At 31.6% G+C, this 19,546-nt stretch overlaps 2 protein-coding genes across 3 annotated transcripts; both read left to right on the top strand.

The window, feature by feature from the left end:
* The first annotated feature begins 5,949 nt into the window (after positions 1–5,949).
* On the top strand, positions 5,950–14,821 carry LOC137836980 (UDP-glycosyltransferase 83A1-like). Of its 2 annotated transcripts, XR_011085354.1 has the most exons (3): positions 5,950–6,491; positions 6,583–7,559; positions 14,758–14,821. XR_011085354.1 is itself a non-coding variant. In XM_068645787.1 (2 exons), exons 1-2 carry the CDS (start codon positions 5,990–5,992, stop codon positions 7,461–7,463), a joined length of 1,383 nt encoding a protein of 460 aa, XP_068501888.1. In that variant the 5' UTR covers positions 5,950–5,989; the 3' UTR covers positions 7,464–7,651. The 2 variants fall into 2 exon arrangements, 1 of the variants encoding a protein (XP_068501888.1); XM_068645787.1 differs by lacking the exon at positions 14,758–14,821 and having other exon boundaries at positions 6,583–7,651.
* Positions 14,822–16,886: 2,065 nt separating this feature from the next.
* LOC137836381 (UDP-glycosyltransferase 83A1-like) lies at positions 16,887–19,004 on the top strand. The gene is made up of 2 exons (XM_068645111.1): positions 16,887–17,429; positions 17,954–19,004. The coding sequence occupies exons 1-2, from the start codon at positions 16,928–16,930 to the stop codon at positions 18,835–18,837; spliced, it is 1,386 nt and encodes a 461-aa protein (XP_068501212.1). The 5' UTR covers positions 16,887–16,927; the 3' UTR covers positions 18,838–19,004.
* Positions 19,005–19,546: the final 542 nt, after the last annotated feature.

The following is a 19,546-nucleotide window of genomic DNA, read 5'->3' as shown; positions in this document are numbered from 1 at the left end:
CCGAAAACAAATGAGCATGCTTAGTGAGATTTGTATTTTGTTTCTAGCAAGATATATAAAATGGTTAGTTTAGTTTTTAAATATGTTACAATTCAAATATTTCAATGTGCCGAAATAAACTGTTTCAAATTTTTAAAAAATTAACCAAGAACATAACAAAAAAAAAGCTAAAGAATAAAAAAATAAAGAGAGTTACAATGAAGGAATAAAAGGAATATTTTATTCATACAAACATTAACATCAAAGCTGTTTACTAATTAATTAATAATTAATGATCATGTATATATTTAAATATTTTTGTCTACATTCTTCTACCTCAGTCTCTCTTAAAAAATAATCTATATCATTTCAGTTTAACCCTAGTTTTATGGATAATTGAAATTAATGTAGAGTAAAAATCATAGGTTTAAGTTGTAAATATAATTTTAAACTCAATAACCTAATGTCTTTAAGAACTAAAAGTTAAAATTCAAAAAAAAATAGTAATACATTTTTAATAAGTATTAATAATATATATAAAAATAGTCACCAATTGATATGGTGGTTATGTTATATCTACAAAGTTGTTGTTTAGCAACCGAAAGAGAATTGGTCGCTATAATTAAAAAAAATATTTTAATCATTAGCGACCGAAAATGATGGTCGCTGTAATTAAAAAAATATTTTAATCATTAGCGACCAAAAATGGTGGTCGCTATCACCTTTCATTTCAGCCACTGATTTAGCCACCGAAAATAGTGGTCGCTAATTTGGTTATGAATTTCGGTGACCAAATTGTTTGCGACCGATTTAGCCACCGAAAATGGTGGTCACTAATTTGGTTCCTGGATTTTGGTGACCAAATTGTCTGCAACCGATTTAGCCACTGATATTTCAGTTGCAAATTTGCGACCACTTTATAATTCGATCGTTAGATGCTTTGCGACTAGGGTTTTCGCTTCCAATTTTATTTGGTAGCCGTTTCGGTCGCAAATATGTTTAGCGACCGATTATAGTGCTTTTAGCGACCGAATTTGGTGGTCGCTAAAAGTGATTTTTTTTGTAGTGAAGAGATGACTTAAAATCTTAACAAAGCTAATAAATAAGTGCTAAATATTCTATAGGAAAAATGGAGTTAAGAAATTTCAAACTCTCATTAAAGAGCCTAAGAGAGAGCAAGAGAAAGAAAGAGACTGATAATAACCTAAAATTCATATTTTCTTTAAAAAAAATAAGGAAAAAAATCCAGTGTGGTGTGAAATCAGTTTTAGAGTGAAATCATTAATAAAAATTAATCTTAAAGACAAAAAATAATTAGTTTTTATATTTATTAAATTAATATAATAATTGTCAATAATAATCATATTTACTAAATTAAATATTATTTTAGAGACTAAAAAAATTATTGTTATCTAAATTAGTTTCTATTTTCGATAAATGATTTTTAAATTGATATCTAATTAGTTACCAACTTTAGAATCTAAATAATTGATAACTAATTAGATATCAATTTAGAAACTATTTATCAATAATCTATACTTATATATATAGAGGGGATTCCCCATTATAACCGCCTTTTAGTGTAAACAAATTTTTTGCGATTATACCCTTATTTAATATATCTCATTTTATTAATATAGTGGAGTATTTTGTCATTTCATATGAATTACTTAAAAAATAAAATTATTTTTTAATTTTTTAAATTAATATTAATGTACAGTTTTTATACGATTTCTCACTCTTTCCTTAGTTCCTTATTTTAAGACAACAAGCGGAAAAAAAAAGAGAAAGTTTGAAAGCTTAGCATACCACTGCCTTCCTGCTTGTTTGAGGTCATAGAACAACTTTCTGAGGTGACAAACCAGATTTGTAGATGAAAAGTGAAGTCCTGGAGGCAAAACCATGTATACTTCTTGATCTAATTTCGCATGCAGAAAAACATTGTTAATATCAAGTTGCTTTAGTGTCCAGTTGTGAGCTGCTGCCAAGGCAAGAAGCAATTGAAAAGTGGTTAACTTTGCTATAGGAGCAAAAGTATCAAGACCTTCGATTTGAGTGTAGCCATTTGCTACCAAACGGGCTTTGTAGCGTTCAATAGAGTCATCTGCTTTGTGTTTAACTTTATACACCCAACGAAATTCAATGGCAGTTTTTCCTAGAGGAAGCTCGGTTACAGACCAAGTTTTGTTATCTTCGAGTGCCTTAAGTTCTTCTTTCATTGCTTGGACCCAGGATGTGTGCATGATAGTTTCCTCATAATTTCGAGGTTCCTCGGTAGATGAAATCAACATGATTGTATATTTGAAATTATCAGACAAAGAATTGTAATTTAAAAGGGAATTAATTGGGTATTTAGTACTTACCGTATTGTTACTGATATTAGATACCTCAAAGTCTTGTAAATAAGCTGACATTCTTCTACTATGAGTTGATCTTCTAGAAGAAGCAGTAACATTCTCACTTTGTTCAATCTCAGCATTAGTTTCAACAGTATTATCAAGTAAAACATCATGAACATTATTTTCAGATTGCATGTTAAGATCATCATAAGTCTGGGCATAAAGAGAGACTATTGGAATCATTATTTTGTACATACTTGGTGTAATAAGGAAAAGAATTTTCATGAAAAATAACATTTATAGATAAATCTATTTTGTGACTTTTGAGGTTCAAGAAGAGGAAACCTTTTGTATTATGTTTAAAACCAAGGAAAACATCTGAAACAACACGATTGTCCTGTTTTTTTTCTATGAGCAAGAATGGTAGAAAAGTAGCACAAACATCTAAAAACACGTAGATGAGAAATATCACGCAACTTTTGTATAAGTTTTCATAGGGAGTGACATTGTTAAGTAGTGGAGTAGGCATGCAATTAATAAGAAATGCAATATGTTGCACAACAAAATAACAAAAAACAGCAGGGAGACTAGATTGAAAAAGTAAAGTGTGAGTGACATTCAAAAGGTTTTGATGTTTCAAAAGAAGTAGTTTGATGGATAATACCTTTGGATGCAAAGAAATCATGCATGAAAAAATCAATGCCATTATGAGTATGAATAATTTTAACTTTAGTAGAAAATTGATTTTCAACACAAGTTATAAAATTGGTAACATTAACCCTGACTTCAGACTTATTATGTGGGAAAAATCGAAGTATACCTAGTAAAATCATCTACTATAGTAAGGAAAAATTTATGACCAAGCATTGAAACAACCGAACAAGGACCCCAAATGTCAATATGAAGTGATTCAAAAGACTGAACAATTCTAGTGTCACTAAGGGAAAAATAAAGTTTTCTTTGTTTTGCTTGATGAGAAACATCACAAATGTAGTCCTTATCAATATGAATATTAGGATAATAAGTTTGTAAAACTTTTAACCTTTCTTCTGAAGGATGATCCATTCGGAAGTGCCAAATATTCATTTGTTTTGTAGCACTGCTTAGAATATTTTTGCCAGCTTTGTTGAAGACATATAAATCAACCACAACATCAATTATACCAATCTTGTCTTTGGTTATGAAATTCTGTATTGAACACTCAGCAGAGGAGAAACTAAGCTCACATTTAAGAGATGTAGTAAATTGAGATATGGAAATCAAATTAAAAGAAAAATTTGGCACCTATAAGACATTTTTCAAAACAAATCTATCATTAAAAGTTATTATACCAGAGTAGGAAGCAATAACAAAATTTCCATTCGGAAGTTTAATAATAATGGTTTTAATAACATTATATGATGAAAAATTAGATAGGTCAAAACAAACATGATTTGTTGCACCAAAATCTAGAATCCAAGCATGCTTATTGAAGATAAAACTTCGAAATCCATAAAGATTACCTGTCACAGCTGAATTTTGATCTTGAGATCAACAGAAATGGAACCAACCTGGTTCACTTGAGCTTGACTATTTGAGACATTTACATTCTTCAAAATATTCGAAAGGATTTGAAACTGACTTTGGGTGATTCGGAAGTCACCACTACCATTATTTTTATTCTGATCTTGACCACCAACAATGTCTTCTTGAGCAACAACATCGTTGGCATGAGAAAATTTACCATATTAAAATCTATACCTGGGGGTATCCATGTTTCTTATAGCAGACATCTACAGTGTGCCCATTCTTATTGTAGTAGGTACAAACCTTTCTGTTATTACTGCCAGATCTTGATCCCTTACAATCTTGGTTAGGATAACCATTTTTCTTAAAAGATACAGTTTCATTATGATCCAGTTTTCCAAAGAAGTAACAAAATTGACATTGGTATGAATAACATAATTATTATTTTTTATATGAGCAACTAAACTATTATTAAATTGACGCTTTTGTTTAACAACCATAGAAAAAATCTTAGTAATAGCAAGGACATGCTCCATGAGAAGAACATGGGCCTTTACGTTATTGTATTGACCATTGAGGCCATGTAAAAACTACATGGCTTGATCCTCTCTTTTTCTTTGTACAATAACAGAAAAACCATTACAGGTGCATACATGATCAAGTCTAAAATTATCTAATTCATCCCAAATAACCCTAAGTTTGGTGAAATAATTAGTTACAGAAAGATCACCATGATTGATAGGAGAGGCCTCCATTTGGAGGTCAGAAATGCGAGACATATCACATTGTGAGAAGCGAGCTTTAAGGTCATTCCAGACATCTAGTGCCTTATCCATCCATATGATGCTTTTACGTATGGGAACAAAAACCAAATGCACAAGCCAAGACGCCACCATGGCATTGCAGCACATCCAGGACGAGAAGAAGGGATCCGATTCAGAGGGTTGAGGTATCACATCTTTGATAAACTCTACCTTGTTATTTGCACTTAACACAGTGATATCTGAGCGACTCCAAGAGTGGTAATTTATCAAATCAAGAACTAGAGATACGAGAGGAGTTGCAGGGTTTTTACTCGAGTGAAGTATAAGAAGTTGTGAGCGAGATTGTCACTTTGAATGGGATTTTTATTCTGGTTAAGGTTAGGGTTTTTGCTTCGATCAGGATTTTTTGTACTCATTGAGACCAACTTCAAAAATGCAAAAGAGAAACTCATTAGTCAAAAAAAAAAAAAAAAAATATTGAAAAATTTGCGGAAGAACAAAATATCAAGAATGAAGAAGGAATCAGAGTGCGCACAACAGAACCCTTCACGATGAAGAGCTTTAATACCATATTACAAAATATCAATGACAATTATAGAAAAAGGAAAAGAAATCTTTGATGATTCTGATAGAATCAAAGAAGCGGAGAAGAACAGAGAAGAGAAGAAACGCTCGTATGAAAAGCAGAATATTATTCAAAATGAGTAATTAGAAAGAGTAAAATTGTGTCTTATATACATACATGGGGTGCAAAAAGAAAAGATAATCGGCCTATGAATAAAAACTGATTACAGACCAAAAAAAAAAACAGAATATTTTATAAGAGGAATCTTGGAACCCAAAAAATGGTATATTTCCACTTTTAGTGTTTATATGTACTTGTCAAATTTTAGAAATGTGGAAAGTTTCTGTGTAGAAAGTTTCTATGTAGAACGTTTCTGTGTTCACATCCAAATTTTCATTTTTTACCTTTCCCTTTCAAATACATCCAAATTAAAAAAGATATTTTTTACAATAATTATACAATTCTCTTAGTTTAATGACAACATAATGCTAAATCAATTAATAAAGTAAAAAAACAAAAGTTTAATGATAAAAACAGGAAAAGTCGAATCAGAGAAAGTGCGAGGAAATGTGACAAGATATAGAATGAATAAATTACTGATGTGAACAGAGAAACATTCTACATTTCTTATTCATAGAAGTTAGTATGATAGCCGAAAATTTAGACTGATCATGACATAGATTTGTAATTGGTAGGTATATACGTGATTATGATATAGTGAGGCCATTGATTAACGTTTTTAATGTGAGGGGCTGTGCCTATATATACATGAACAGATGAATGCATAATTGGCCTCAGAAATCAGAATCAATAGAAACCAAACAAAAACACTGAACATGGGAGCTCCAACTGTGCTAGCTTTACCATATCCAGCACAAGGGCATGTGAATCCCATGATGACCTTCTCACAGAAGCTGCTTGAGAATGGATGCAAAGTCATTTTTGTGAACACAGATTTTAACCACAGGAGAGTAGTGAGTTCCATGGAAGAACAACAAGATAGTTCTAGCCTTGATGGAGAAGAATCAGTGCTGAAGTTGGTTTCAATCCCTGATGGTTTTGGACCTGATGATGACAGAAACGATGTGGGCATGTTGTGTGAGGCCATTCAAAAAACCATGCCAGAAGCACTTGAGAAGCTGATAGAGGATATTCATGTGAAAGGTGAGAACAGAATCAACTTCATTGTGGCTGATTTGTGCATGGCTTGGGCTTTGGATGTTGGGAATAAACTGGGAATCAAAGGAGCTGTGTTGTGTCCTGCATCAGCAGCTATTTTCACCTTGGTCTACAGCATCCCTATGCTTATTGATGATGGCATTATAGATTCTGATTTAGGTAAGAATATTATCGTATTGTTATGTTTTTGTAATTTAATTTACACGTTTATAGTATAAGCTAATGTGTTTTTGTTGGTTTTTCACTGAAGGTTTAACATTAACCACGAAAAAGAGAATTCGGATTTCAACAAGTATGCCTGAGATGGATCCAGAAGACTTTTTTTGGTTGAATATGGGTGTAAATGGTAAGAAACTGCTTAAGTATCTGCTGCATTACGCACCAAGTTTACATTTGACACAGTGGTGGCTTTGCAACACCACACACGAACTTGAACCAGGAACATTTTTATTTCTTCCGAAGATCATCCCAATTGGGCCATTGTTGAAAAGCAATGATAATGATGATAACAAAAGTGCAGCTACAAAATCAATGGGACAATTCTGGAAAGAAGACCAGTCCTGCATGAGTTGGCTAGATGAACAAGCTGATGGTTCTGTGTTGTATGTTGCCTTTGGTAGTATCACTCTTTTTGACCAAAACCAATTCAACGAACTTGCCCTTGGACTAGACCTCACCAATAGACCTTTTCTTTGGGTTATAAGAGAAGACAATAAAATGGCATACCCTCATGAATTCCAAGGGCATAAGGGTAAGATAGTGAATTGGGCTCCTCAACAAAAGGTTTTAAGTCACCCTGCCATAGCATGTTTTCTCACTCATTGTGGTTGGAATTCTACCATGGAAGGTTTGTCCAGTGGGGTACCTTTATTGGGTTGGCCATACTTCGGAGACCAACTTTACAACAAAACACATATTTGTGATGAGTTAAAGGTTGGGTTGGGGATTGACAAAGATCAAAATGGAGTTGTGTCACGGGGAGAGTTGAAAACCAAAGTGGAACAGATCTTTAATGACGAGAACATAAAACACAGGTGTGTGATGTTGAAGGAGAAAGTGATGAAGAACATAGCAAAAGGAGGAACATCTTATGAGAACTTTAAGAACTTTGTGAAGGAGATAAAGGAATAAGAGTTTTGTGCTTGTTAATTCTAGGTGTGGATAGGGTTTTATTTGTACCATGACAGTCCCTCAATAATGGGTGCAGTAATATGTATAACCCATGCAGTTACAATTGGCAATAAATAAATGTGTATGTACAATACCCAATTCATTATGTTATTAATTTTAAATAGGAATGATTCTTTGTTTTGTTTTTATATTTATAAATTGACAAAATTGACAAAATTGTTGATTTCAAAATATTTTTTAATAAAATTGGAGACGTGTGGTTATGATAGAAATTATGATAAAAATAGATATTTTATAATTTTAATATAAATTTTCTTTACTAATCATATTTATTTCAATTTCATAAAATATTTTTGAAATATAAAAATAGATCATTTCTTATTCTATAAAAAACATGAACATAAAGTAAACTTGTAATAGTGTGTATTATTCGAACTTTTGAAAATAATTTCTAACATTTTTATTTTACTAAAATATTTTTTTAATTAGTAAAAAGAATATATAAATAAAGGGGTACATAGGGCTTGGTGTGTAGTTGGAGATTTTAATTCTATAAGAAGAAAAGACTTGGTGTGTAGTTGAGAATTTTAATTCTATCAGAAGGAAGTTGGAGAGAAAGTTTGATTTCTGTGTCTAATTACACTAGATAAATAAGTAGTTTCAACAATTTTATCGGAAAGTTAAAGTTGTTGGATATTTCGATGGTTAGCAGAAAGTTTACTTGGTACAAACCGAACAGGTCGATTAAGAGCACAATAGACAATATTTTTGTTTTCAGGGATTGACTGGATAGTTGACCAAATAGTAAATAGTACGTGTATAGTGGATCTGCCTCTGATCACTGTGTTCTTGTGTTAAAAGATATGAGTGCGGATTGGGGCCCGAAACCGTTTAGAAGTTTAGATGTTTCGCAAAGTGATGGTAGGTTCAGTGTCTTTGTACGCAATAAGTGGCTTATCTATGAGGTGCATGGTGGAGGGATGTTTGTTTGAAAGGAAAAGTGGAAAATGTTAAAAGCGGATTTACAAATTTGGAATAAAGAGGCCTTTGGGAATGTTAATCAAGCAGGGGAAGATTTGTATAAGAAAATTCAAGAATTGGATGCAAGAGATGATGAAAACGAATGAGACGACTTCGGAAGGGAGGAAAGAAGAATATTGCTTGCAGAGCAAAGTCGGAACTCTTTTAAACAAGAAGCTGTGTTGTATCAAAAAGCCCGTCAAAAGTGGTTTAAACAAGGTGATTTAAACTCAAAGATTTTTCATTCCACTGTCAAGTGGAGAAGAGCGAGAAATGAGATTAACGGGGTCTTTGAGAATGGTCTTTGGTGTGAAGACAAGGAAGTGGTTAAAGTTAAGGTTAGAGATCTTTTTCAAGACCATATTTGACGAGGAACTTGGACGGCAGGTTAGGTTGGATAATGTAGGTTTTAACACTATTTATAGTGATGACAACGTGATGTTGGTAGGTGCCTTTTCAGAGGAGGAAGTTAAGAATGTAGTTTGGAGTTGCGACAGTTCGAAAAGTTCAGGGTCAGATGGTTTTAATTTTGGTTTTCCTAAATTCTGTTGGGATTGTTTAAAGGAGGATATTCTCGTGACTTTGAATGACTCCGCAAATAGTAGAAAATGACCTAGGGGTCAAACACTTCTTTTATCTGTCTAATTCCTAAATTCGACAATCCACAACAGTTGTGTGATTTTAGACCTATTTCGCTGCTGGGGTGTCTCTTTAAGATTATATCCAAGATTTTGTCTATAAGGCTCAAGAAGGTGATCAATAAGGTCATTGATTTTAGACAATCAACTTTTCTCGAAAGAAGGAATTTGATGGATATTTTGTTAATTTATTCATTCTTTACCGAAAGAAAACAGTTTCCAAACATCACACATATTCTATATTCTCCTTAAATATTCTCTTCAGTCCAACATTGTTTTGATGGATTGAGAGGTAGAAAAAGAAATATTCCGTAAATTAAACAAGAGCATTTTTCTACACTTTTGACAACATTTAATACCAAATTTTCACCATATATATATATATATAAACAAAATAATTTAACACAAAAAAGAAGAGATGACTTCAAATCTTAACAAAGCTAATAAATAAGTGCTAAATATTCTATAGGAAAAATGGAGTTAAGAAATTTCAAACTCTCATTAAAGAGCCTAAGAGAGAGCAAGAGAAAGAAAGAAACTGATAGTAACCAAAAATTCATCTTTTTTTTTAAAAATAAAATAAGGAAAAAAATCCAGTGTGGTGTGAAATCAGTTTTAGAGTGAAATCATTAATAAAAATTAATCTTAAAGAAAAAAATAATTAGTTGTTATATTTACTAAATTAATATAATAATTGTCAATAATAATCATATTTACTAAATTAGATATTATTTTAGAGACTAAAAAAATTATAATTATCTAAATTAGTTTCTATTTTCAATAAATAATTTTTAAATATCTAATTAGTTACCAACTTTAGAATATAAATAATTGGTAACTAATTAGATATCAATTAGAAACTATTTATCAATAATCTATACAGGGGATTCCCCAATATAACCGCTTTTTGGTGTAAACAAATTTTTTGCGATTCTACCCTAATTTAATATATCTCATTTTATTAATATAGTGGAGTATTTTGTCATTTCATATGAATTACTTAAAAAATCAAATTATTTTTTAATTTTTTAAATTAATATTAATGTACTGTTTTTATATGATTCCCCACTCTTTCCTTAGTTCCTTATTTTAAGGCAACAACCGAAAAAAAAAGAACATACTCTCACACATTTTCACATTAAAATGTAACATATAAAATGAAATAACCTCCATTTTGAATCACTCTCTGCACTCCATTTTTTGTTTTTCAATTTCAACTCATCATCCAAAATTATTTCTATATGTATGCTACATTTCTATCATCGTAAAAATTGAATAAAAGAGAAAAATGTGGATACAAAGGCGCAAGTGCACCTATATTTCCACTAGTATAAATAATTTAGATACTATAAATAATTGTTTTAGTCTTTAAAATAATATCCGATTTAATCAATATAACAATTAACTAATTTTTTTAAAATTGATTTCTATTTAATATAATTTTCTATAGTAAGTTTTAGTTTAAATTTCAAATAATAAAACGATAAAAATTATCCATCCAAATTTCACTAAAACAAATATTTAAGAAAAAATATTCTTGTTCTGATTATCCCTTTAAAATACTTACACTTTTATTTTTTTTATTAATAATATATAAATAGTGAAAAACATAATAATTATATAGATATTTTAAAGTAATATAAGTTTAAAAAAATTTCAAATAATAAGAAATTTATTTTATTTAATAATATTATTGAAATAATGTTACTTAAATATTTTATTGAAATCTTACTTATATTAAGTAGATGTAGGTATTAATGTTAATAGGTTTTATCAATATGAAACATATATAGCTATAAATTTTAAAATTTACTTATATTGAACATATCTAGGTAAATATATTTTTTGGTTTTTCGATATTATGTCTTGTAGTGAATCTTTCTATTTCAACATTATTTAGTTAGTCTAAACCCGAAAGAGCAAATTCATAAACACGAGAACTATTACGTGAATGACAAGTAAATATTAATTAAAAATTAAAATAATATATAAATCATGCTCTTACAAATTAGCCTTTCTGATGAGAAATACAAACGCAAAACTTACGAATGAGCATTTTTTTTTATCGACGAAAAATAGAAGAATAAGAAGTATTTTAGGCTATTCTATTTTTTATAAAAAATGATAAACAAGCTATCAGAACAATCTGTGTTTCGTATACGAAAACCATTTCGTAACGAAATAGTATTTTCCTTCTGAAATGCAATTAGCTACAAGAATATGGAAACTTATTAGCAGATTAGAGACGAGGATATTACAAAATATCAATGACAATTACAGGAGGAAAAGGGAAAGAAATCTTTGGTGATTCTGAAAGAAGTAAAGAAGAGAAGAGAAGGAACGCTCGTTTGAGAAGCAGAATATTATTTAAAAGAGTATTTAGAAAGAGTAAAGTTGTGTCTTATATACAGGGTGCAAAAAGAAAAACTAACTGCCCTATGAATAAAAATTGATTACAGACCCAACAGAAAATTAAAAATAGAATATTTTATCAATCCCTCTCAAGTTAGGAGTAAATGGTTTTCATTCGTAGTTTGGAAAGCAGAATGTTGAGCTGGTTGTAGGAAGAAGTTTTGGTGAAGAAATATGTAGCTTGAAGAGAGGATGATATTGGAAGAAGTTTAAGAAGTCCAGCGTTGAGTTTCTACCTCACCACGTGACAGTCGATTTCGATATATTTTATCCTCTCGTGGAACACTTGGTTGTTTACAATTTGAATTGCAGCTTAATTGTCACAATATAGCAAAGTTGGTTGCAGATGCTTGATGTGAAGATCAACTAATAGATATGTGATCCACTGAATTGCGTAGGTGGTGGCAGCTAGAGCGTGATACTCAGTTTCAGATGAACTTCTTGATATAGTTTGTTGTTTCTTGGATTTCCAAGAAATAAAGATTCTCCCAAATAACAAAAAAGACAGTTATAGATTTTCTAGTTTCGAGACAAGTTGCCCAATCAGAATCAGTATAGGCTTTTAATTGAATAGGAGTTTGGCTATAAAAAAATATACATGTTCCAGGAGCATTCTTTAGATATCAAAGAACACGCATGACTGCTTGGTGATGCTCATTTATAGGTTTGGAGACAAACTGGTTGAGGTCATTTACTGAGAAAGCTATATCAGGCCGAGTATTTGTTTGGTAGATAAGACGTCCAATGAGATGCCTATATGCAGTGGCTTCCTTGTCATCAAGAGGAACACCTTTGGTTGCTGATAGTATTGATGTGTGAAGCATAGGTGTAGGCACAAGAGCACAACCAAGCATTCCAGTGTGTTTGAGTAAATCCAAGACGTACTTCCTTTGACTTAAGTGGATGCTAGTGGCATTGCGTGCTACTTCAATGCTCAGAAAATACGTTAAATCACCAAGGTTTTTTTATATGGGAACAATTATTCAACAGAATTTTTATATTGGATATCTCCATGGGGTTGTTCCTAGTGAGGATAATGTCATCCACATAGACCAGAATTGCCCTGGTGTAATTGCCAACATGTTTCAAAACAAAGAATGGTCAGTAGTGGAAATATTATATTTATGAGAAAGTAGAAAGTTTGAAAGCTTAGCATACCACTGCCTTCCTGCTTGTTTGAGGCCATAGAGCAACTTTCTGAGGCGACAAACCAGATTTGTAGATGAAAAGTGAAGTCCTGGAGGTAGAACCATGTATACTTCTTGATCTAATTTCGCATGCAAAAAAACATTGTTAACATCAAGTTGCTTTATTGTCCAGTTGTGAGCTGCTGCCAAGGCAAGAAGCAATTGAAAAGTGGTTATCTTTGCTATAGGAGCAAAAGTATCTAGAAAATCAAGACCTTCGATTTAAGTGTAGCCCTATGCTACCAAACGGGCTTTGTAGCGTTCAATAGAGCCATCTGCTTTGTGTTTAACTTTATACAACCAACAAAATTCAATGGCAGTTTTCCCTAGAGGAAGCTCGGTTACAGATCAAGTTTTGTTATCTTCGAGTGCCTTAAGTTCTTCCTTCATTGCTTGGACCCAGGATGGGTGCATGATAGTTTCCTCATAATTTCGAGGTTCCTCGGTAGATGAAATCAACATGATTGTATATTTGAAATTATCAGACAAAGAATTGTAATTTAAAAAGGAATTAATTGGGTATTTAGTACTTACCGTATTGTTACTGATATTAGATACCTCAAAGTCTTGTAAATAAGCTGACATTCTTCTACTATGAGTTGATCTTCTAGAAGAAGCAGTAACATTCTCACTTTGTTCAATCTCAACATTAGTTTCAACAGTATTATCAAGTAAAACATCATGAACATTATTTTCAGATTGCATGTTAAGATCATCATAAGTCTGGGCATAAAGAGAGACTATTGAAATCATTATTTTGTACATACTTGGTGTAATAAGGAAAACAATTTTCATGAAAAATAACATTTATAGATAAATCTATTTTCTGACTTTTAAGGTTCAAGAAGAGGAAACCTTTTGTATTAAGTTTAAAACCAAGGAAAACATCAGGAACAACACGATTGTCAAGTTTTTTTTCTATGAGCAAGAATGGTAGAAAAGTAGCACAAACATCTAAAAACACGTAAACGAGAAATATCACGCAACTTTTGTATAATTTTTCATAGGGAGTGACATTGTTAAGTAGCGGAGTAGGAATGCAATTAATAAGAAATGCAATATGTTGCACAACAAAATACCAAAAAACACCAGGGAGACTAGATTGAAAAAGTAAAGTGCGAGTGACATTCAAAAGGTATTGATGTTTTCTTTTAACAATGCCATTTTGCTCGGATGTTTCAATAGAAGTAGTTTGATGGATAATACCTTTGGATGCAAAGAAATTAAGCATGAAAAAATCAATGCCATTATCAGTATGAATAATTTTAACTTTAGTAGAAAATTGATTTTCAGCACAAGTTATAAAATTGGTAACATTAACCCTGACTTCAGACTTATTATGTGGGAAAAATCGAAGTATACCTAGTAAATCATGTACTATAGTAAGGAAAAATTTAGGACCAAGCATTGAAACAACCGAACAAGGACCCCAAATGTCAATATGAAGTGATTCAAAAGATTGAACAATTCTAGTGTCATTAAGGGAAAAATAAAGTTTTCTTTGTTTTGCTTGATGAGAAACATCACAAATGTAGTCCTTATCAATATGAATATTAGGATATAAGTTTGTAAAACTTTTAACCTTTCTTTTGAAGGATGATCCATTTGGAGGTGCCAAATATTCGTTTGTTTTGTAACATTGCTTAGAATATTTTTGCCAGCTTTGTTGAAGACATATAAATCAACCACAACATCAACTATACCAATCTTGTCTTTGGTTATGGAATTCTGTATTGAACACTCAGCAGAGGAGAAACTAAGCTCACATTTAAGAGATGTAGTAAATTGAGATATGGAAATCAAATTAAAAGAAAAATTTGGCACATATAAGACATTTTTCATAACAAATCTATCACTAAAAGTTATTATACCAAAGTAGGAATCAGTAACAAAATTTCCATTAGGAAGTTTAATAATAATGGTTTTAATAACATCATATGATGCAAAATTAGATAGGTCAAAACAAACATGATTTGTTGCACCAAAATCTAGAATCCAAGCATGCTTATTGAAGATAAAATTTTGAAATCCATAAAGATTACCTGTCACAACTGAATTTTGATCTTGAGGATCAACAGAAATGGAACCAACCTGGTTCACTTGAGCTTGACTATTTGAGACATTTACATTCTTCAAAATATTCGAAAGGATTTGAAACTGACTTTGGGTGATTCGAAAGTCACCACTACCATTATTTTTATTCTGATCTTGACCACCAACAATGTCTTCTTGAGCAACAACATCGTTGGCATGAGAAAAATTACCATATTGAAATCTATACCTGGGGGGTATCCATTTTTCTTATAGCAGACATCTACAGTGTGCCCATTCTTATTATAGTAGGTACAAACCTTTCTGTTATTACTGCCAGATCTTGATCCCTTACAATCTTGGTTAGGATAACCATTTTTCTTAAAAGATACATTGTGACCCAGTTTTCTAAAAAAGTAACAGAATTGACATTGGTATGAATAACATAATTATTATTTCTTATATGAGCAACTAAACTATTATTAAATTGACGCTCTTGTTTAACAACCATAGAAAAAATCTTAGTAATAGCAAGGACATGCTCCATGAGAAGAACATGGGCCTTTACGTTATTGTATTGACCATTGAGGCCATGTAAAAACTACATGGCTTGATCCTCTCTTTTTCTTTGGACAATAACAGAAAAACCATTACAGGTGCATACATGATCAAGTCTAAAATTATCTAATTCATCCCAAATAACCCTAATTTTGGTGAAATAATTAGTTACAGAAAGATCACCATGATTGATAGGAGAGGCCTCCATTTGGAGGTCAGAAATGCAAGACATATCACATTGTGAGAAGTGAGCTTTAAGGTCATTCCAGACATCTAGTGCCTTATCCATCTATATGATGCTTTTACGTATGGGAACAAAAACCGAATGCACAAGCCAAGACGCCACCATGTCATTGCATCACATCCAGGACGAGAAGAAGGGATCCCATTCAGAGGGCTGAGGTATCACATCTTTGATAAACTCTACCTTGTTATTTGCACTTAACATAGTGGTATCTGAGCGACTCCAAGAGTGGTAATTTGTCAAATCAAGAACTAGATACGAGAGGAGTTGCAGGGTTTTCACTCGAGTGAAGTATAAGAAGTTGTGAGCAAGATTGTCACTTTGAATGGGATTTTTATTCTGGTTAGGGTTAGGGTTTTTGCTTCGATCAGGATTTTTTGTACTCATTGAGACCAACTTCAAAAATGCAAAAGAGAAACTCATTAGTAAAAAAAAAAAAAAAGAGAAAAATATTGAAAAATTTGCGAAAGAACGAAATATCAAGAATGAAGAAGGAATCAGAGTGCGCACAACAGAGCCCTTCACGATGAAGAGTTTTAAGACCATATTACAAAATATTAATGACAATTATAGAAAAAGAAAAAGAAATCTTTGATGATTCTGACAAAAACAAAGAAGCGGAGAAGAACAGAGAAGAGAAGAAACGCTCGTATGAAAAGCAGAATATTATTCAAAATGAGTAATTAGAAAGAGTAAAATTGTGTCTTATATACATACATGGGTGAAAAAAAAAAGCTAATTGGCCTATGAATTAAAACTGATTAGAGACAAAAAAAAAAAAAACAGAATATTTTATCAGAGGAATCTTGGAACCCAAAAAATGCTATATTTCCACTTTTAGTGTTTATATGTACTTGTCAAATTTTAGAAATGTGGAAAGTTTCTGTGTAGAAAGTTTCTATGTAGAACGTTTGTGTTCACATCCAAATTTTCATTTTTTACCTTTCCCTTTCAAATACATCCAAATTAAAAAAGATATTTTTTACAATAATTATACAATTCTCTTAGTTTAATGACAACATAATGCTAAATCAATTAACAAAGTAGAAAAACAAAAGTTTAATGATAAAAACAGGAAAAGTCGAATCAGAGAAAGTGCGAGGAAATGTGACAAGATATAGAATGAATAAATTACTGATGTGAACAGAGAAACATTCTACATTTCTTATTCATAGAAGTTAGTATGATAGCCGAAAATTTAGACTGATCATGACATAGATTTGTAATTGGTAGGTATATACGTGATTATGATATAGTGAGGCCATTGATTAACGTTTTTAATGTGAGGGGCTGTGCCTATATATACATGAACAGATGAATGCATAATTGGCCTCAGAAATCAGAATCAATAGAAACCAAACAAAAACACTGAACATGGGAGCTCCAACTGTGCTAGCTTTACCATATCCAGCACAAGGGCATGTGAATCCCATGATGACCTTCGCACAGAAGTTGGTTGAGAATGGATGCAAAGTCATTTTTGTGAACACAGAATTTAACCACAGGAGAGTGGTGAGTTCCATGGTGAAGCAGCAAGATAGTTCTAGCCCTGATGAAGAAGAATCACTTCTGAAGTTGGTTTCAATCCCTGATGGTTTAGGACCTGATGATGACAGAAACGATCAGGCCAAGCTGTGTGAGGCCATTCCAAAAAGCATGCCAGAAGCACTTGAGAAGCTGATAGAGGATATTCATGTGAAAGGTGAGAACAGAATCAACTTCATTGTGGCTGATTTGTGCATGGCTTGGGCTTTGGATGTTGGCAGTAAACTGGGAATCAAAGGAGCTGTGTTGTGTCCTGCATCAGCAACTCTTTTCACCTTGCTGTACAACATCCCTATGCTTATTGATGAGGGAATTATAGACTCTGATTTAGGTAAGAATATTATGTTAGAGTTATGTTTGAACATTTCTTTTCACAAGAATTTCTAAACAGAAAATAATGACGTAAATTTTTTTATTAGTTAAATTAATTCATTTAGAAAGTAATTTATAGAAATTATTTTATAATTTAATTTAATTTATATAATCAATCTTACAAATAAAAATAATTAACTATTATATTAACTAAATTAAATATTATTTCAAGGATTAAAAAATTACTGATATTTAAAATAATTTACATTATTAATATAATTTATAAATTAATATTTATTTAATTATTAACTAAAATATAGTACATAACTAAAACATTAATAATTAATTATACACTAATTTAGAAATTAGTTTATAATTTTTTTAATAATAAAAATTATTTAGATATTAATAATATAATTTTTTTTTAAGTCTCTGGTATCTTGGTAATTGAATAATTTTTTTCTTATCTTCAATATTAGTTTTTATTTAATTTGTAGTATACTGCATAAGCTTTTTTTTATTTTTGTTGGTTTTTCACTAAAGGTTTAACAATAACTACGAAAAAGAGAATTCGGATTTCGCCAAGTATGCCTGAGATGGACCCAGAAGACTTTTTTTGGTTGAATATGGGTGGCCTAACTGGTAAGAAAGTGCTTCAGTATCTGCTGCATTGTGCACGAAGTTTACATTTGACACAGTGGTGGCTTTGCAACACCACACATGAACTTGAACCTGGGACATTGTTGTTTCTTCCTAAGATCATCCCAATTGGGCCATTGTTGAGAAGCAATGACAATGATAATAACAAAAGTGCAACCACCAAACCAATGGGACAATTCTGGAAAGAAGATGACTCTTGCATGAGTTGGCTAGATGAACAACCTCATGGTTCTGTGCTGTATGTTGCGTTTGGTAGTTTCACTCTTTTTGACCAAAACCAATTCAATGAACTTGCCCTTGGACTAGACCTCACCAATAGACCTTTTCTTTGGGTTATAAGAGAAGACAATAAAATGGCATACCCTCATGAATTTCAAGGGCATAAGGGTAAGATAGTGAATTGGGCTCCTCAACAAAAGGTTTTAAGCCACCCTGCCATAGCATGTTTTCTCACTCATTGTGGTTGGAATTCTACCATGGAAGGTTTGTCCATTGGGGTACCTTTCTTGTGTTGGCCATACTTTGGAGACCAACTTTACAACAAAGAACATATTTGTGATGAGTTAAAGGTTGGGTTGGGAATTGACAAAGATGAAAATGGAGTTGTGTCACGCGGAGAGTTGAAAACCAAAGTGGAACAGATCTTTAATGATGAGAACATAAAATGTAGGTGTGTGGTGTTGAAGGAGAAAGTGATGAAGAACATAGCAAAAGGAGGAACATCTTATGAGAACTTTAAGAGCTTTGTGAAGGCCATAAAGGAATAAGAGCTCAGATTTTGTGCTTAAATGTTAATTCTAGGTTTGGATTAGTCTTTTTTTGTACCATGATAGTTCCTCAATAATCAATAATGGATGCAGTAATCTGCATAACCCATGCAGCTAAAATTGCCAAAATAAATGTGTGTAATACCCAATTTATTATGTTATTAATTATGTTATTAGACAATGCAAATGCACTTAGATCGACATGATGCATTTATGAATAAGGAATATTGTACAATAATTTTTATTTGTTGCAATTTGAAGAGTCTTTTGCTTGTTTTTTTGGCTTTGTTTTGTCCTAAGGATTTAGACTTTATACAACTAGTACCTATGTTTTCAGAATATACGAAAGAATTTCTACATATGTCAATATTTTTATTTGGCTTAATTTTTGTTAAATCTGTCTTAAACGCTTCTACCATAGCCTTCCCCATTCAAAACCAATTTTTCCTCCACTTGAACTCTCATATATTGTTATTCCATTTTCTAGCATGTGTTTTCATATTAGTTTCAATCCATAAATATCCTTGGGTATTTTTCTACCATTGTAATCCCGTCGTTTCACTAAAATGATAAAGATATCTAAATAGATATTCGTCTCATTCCTATACACCTTCTATTTTAAATTCTAAAATTAATTTTATTTTATTTAGTACTTTATTTTGAATATTATATTATTATAATTTTTTCACTGTTGTTGGAGATCCCACAT

The sequence above is a fragment of the Phaseolus vulgaris genome, chromosome 4, assembly GCF_000499845.2.
Source record: "Phaseolus vulgaris cultivar G19833 chromosome 4, P. vulgaris v2.0, whole genome shotgun sequence".
In the NCBI taxonomy this organism is placed as follows: Eukaryota; Viridiplantae; Streptophyta; class Magnoliopsida; order Fabales; family Fabaceae; genus Phaseolus; species Phaseolus vulgaris.
This window is presented reverse-complemented; position numbering and strand designations above follow the sequence as displayed.

Excerpts from the sequence above, each read along its gene's own strand:
- LOC137836980 (XM_068645787.1), top strand. The coding sequence starts at position 5,990 with ATGGGAGCTCCAACTGTGCTAGCTTTACCATATCCAGCACAAGGGCAT. Across the intron at positions 6,492-6,582 it reads CATTATAGATTCTGATTTAG|GTTTAACATTAACCACGAAA; the intron begins GTAAGAATATTA and ends TTTTCACTGAAG.
- LOC137836381 (XM_068645111.1), top strand. The coding sequence starts at position 16,928 with ATGGGAGCTCCAACTGTGCTAGCTTTACCATATCCAGCACAAGGGCAT. Across the intron at positions 17,430-17,953 it reads AATTATAGACTCTGATTTAG|GTTTAACAATAACTACGAAA; the intron begins GTAAGAATATTA and ends TTTTCACTAAAG.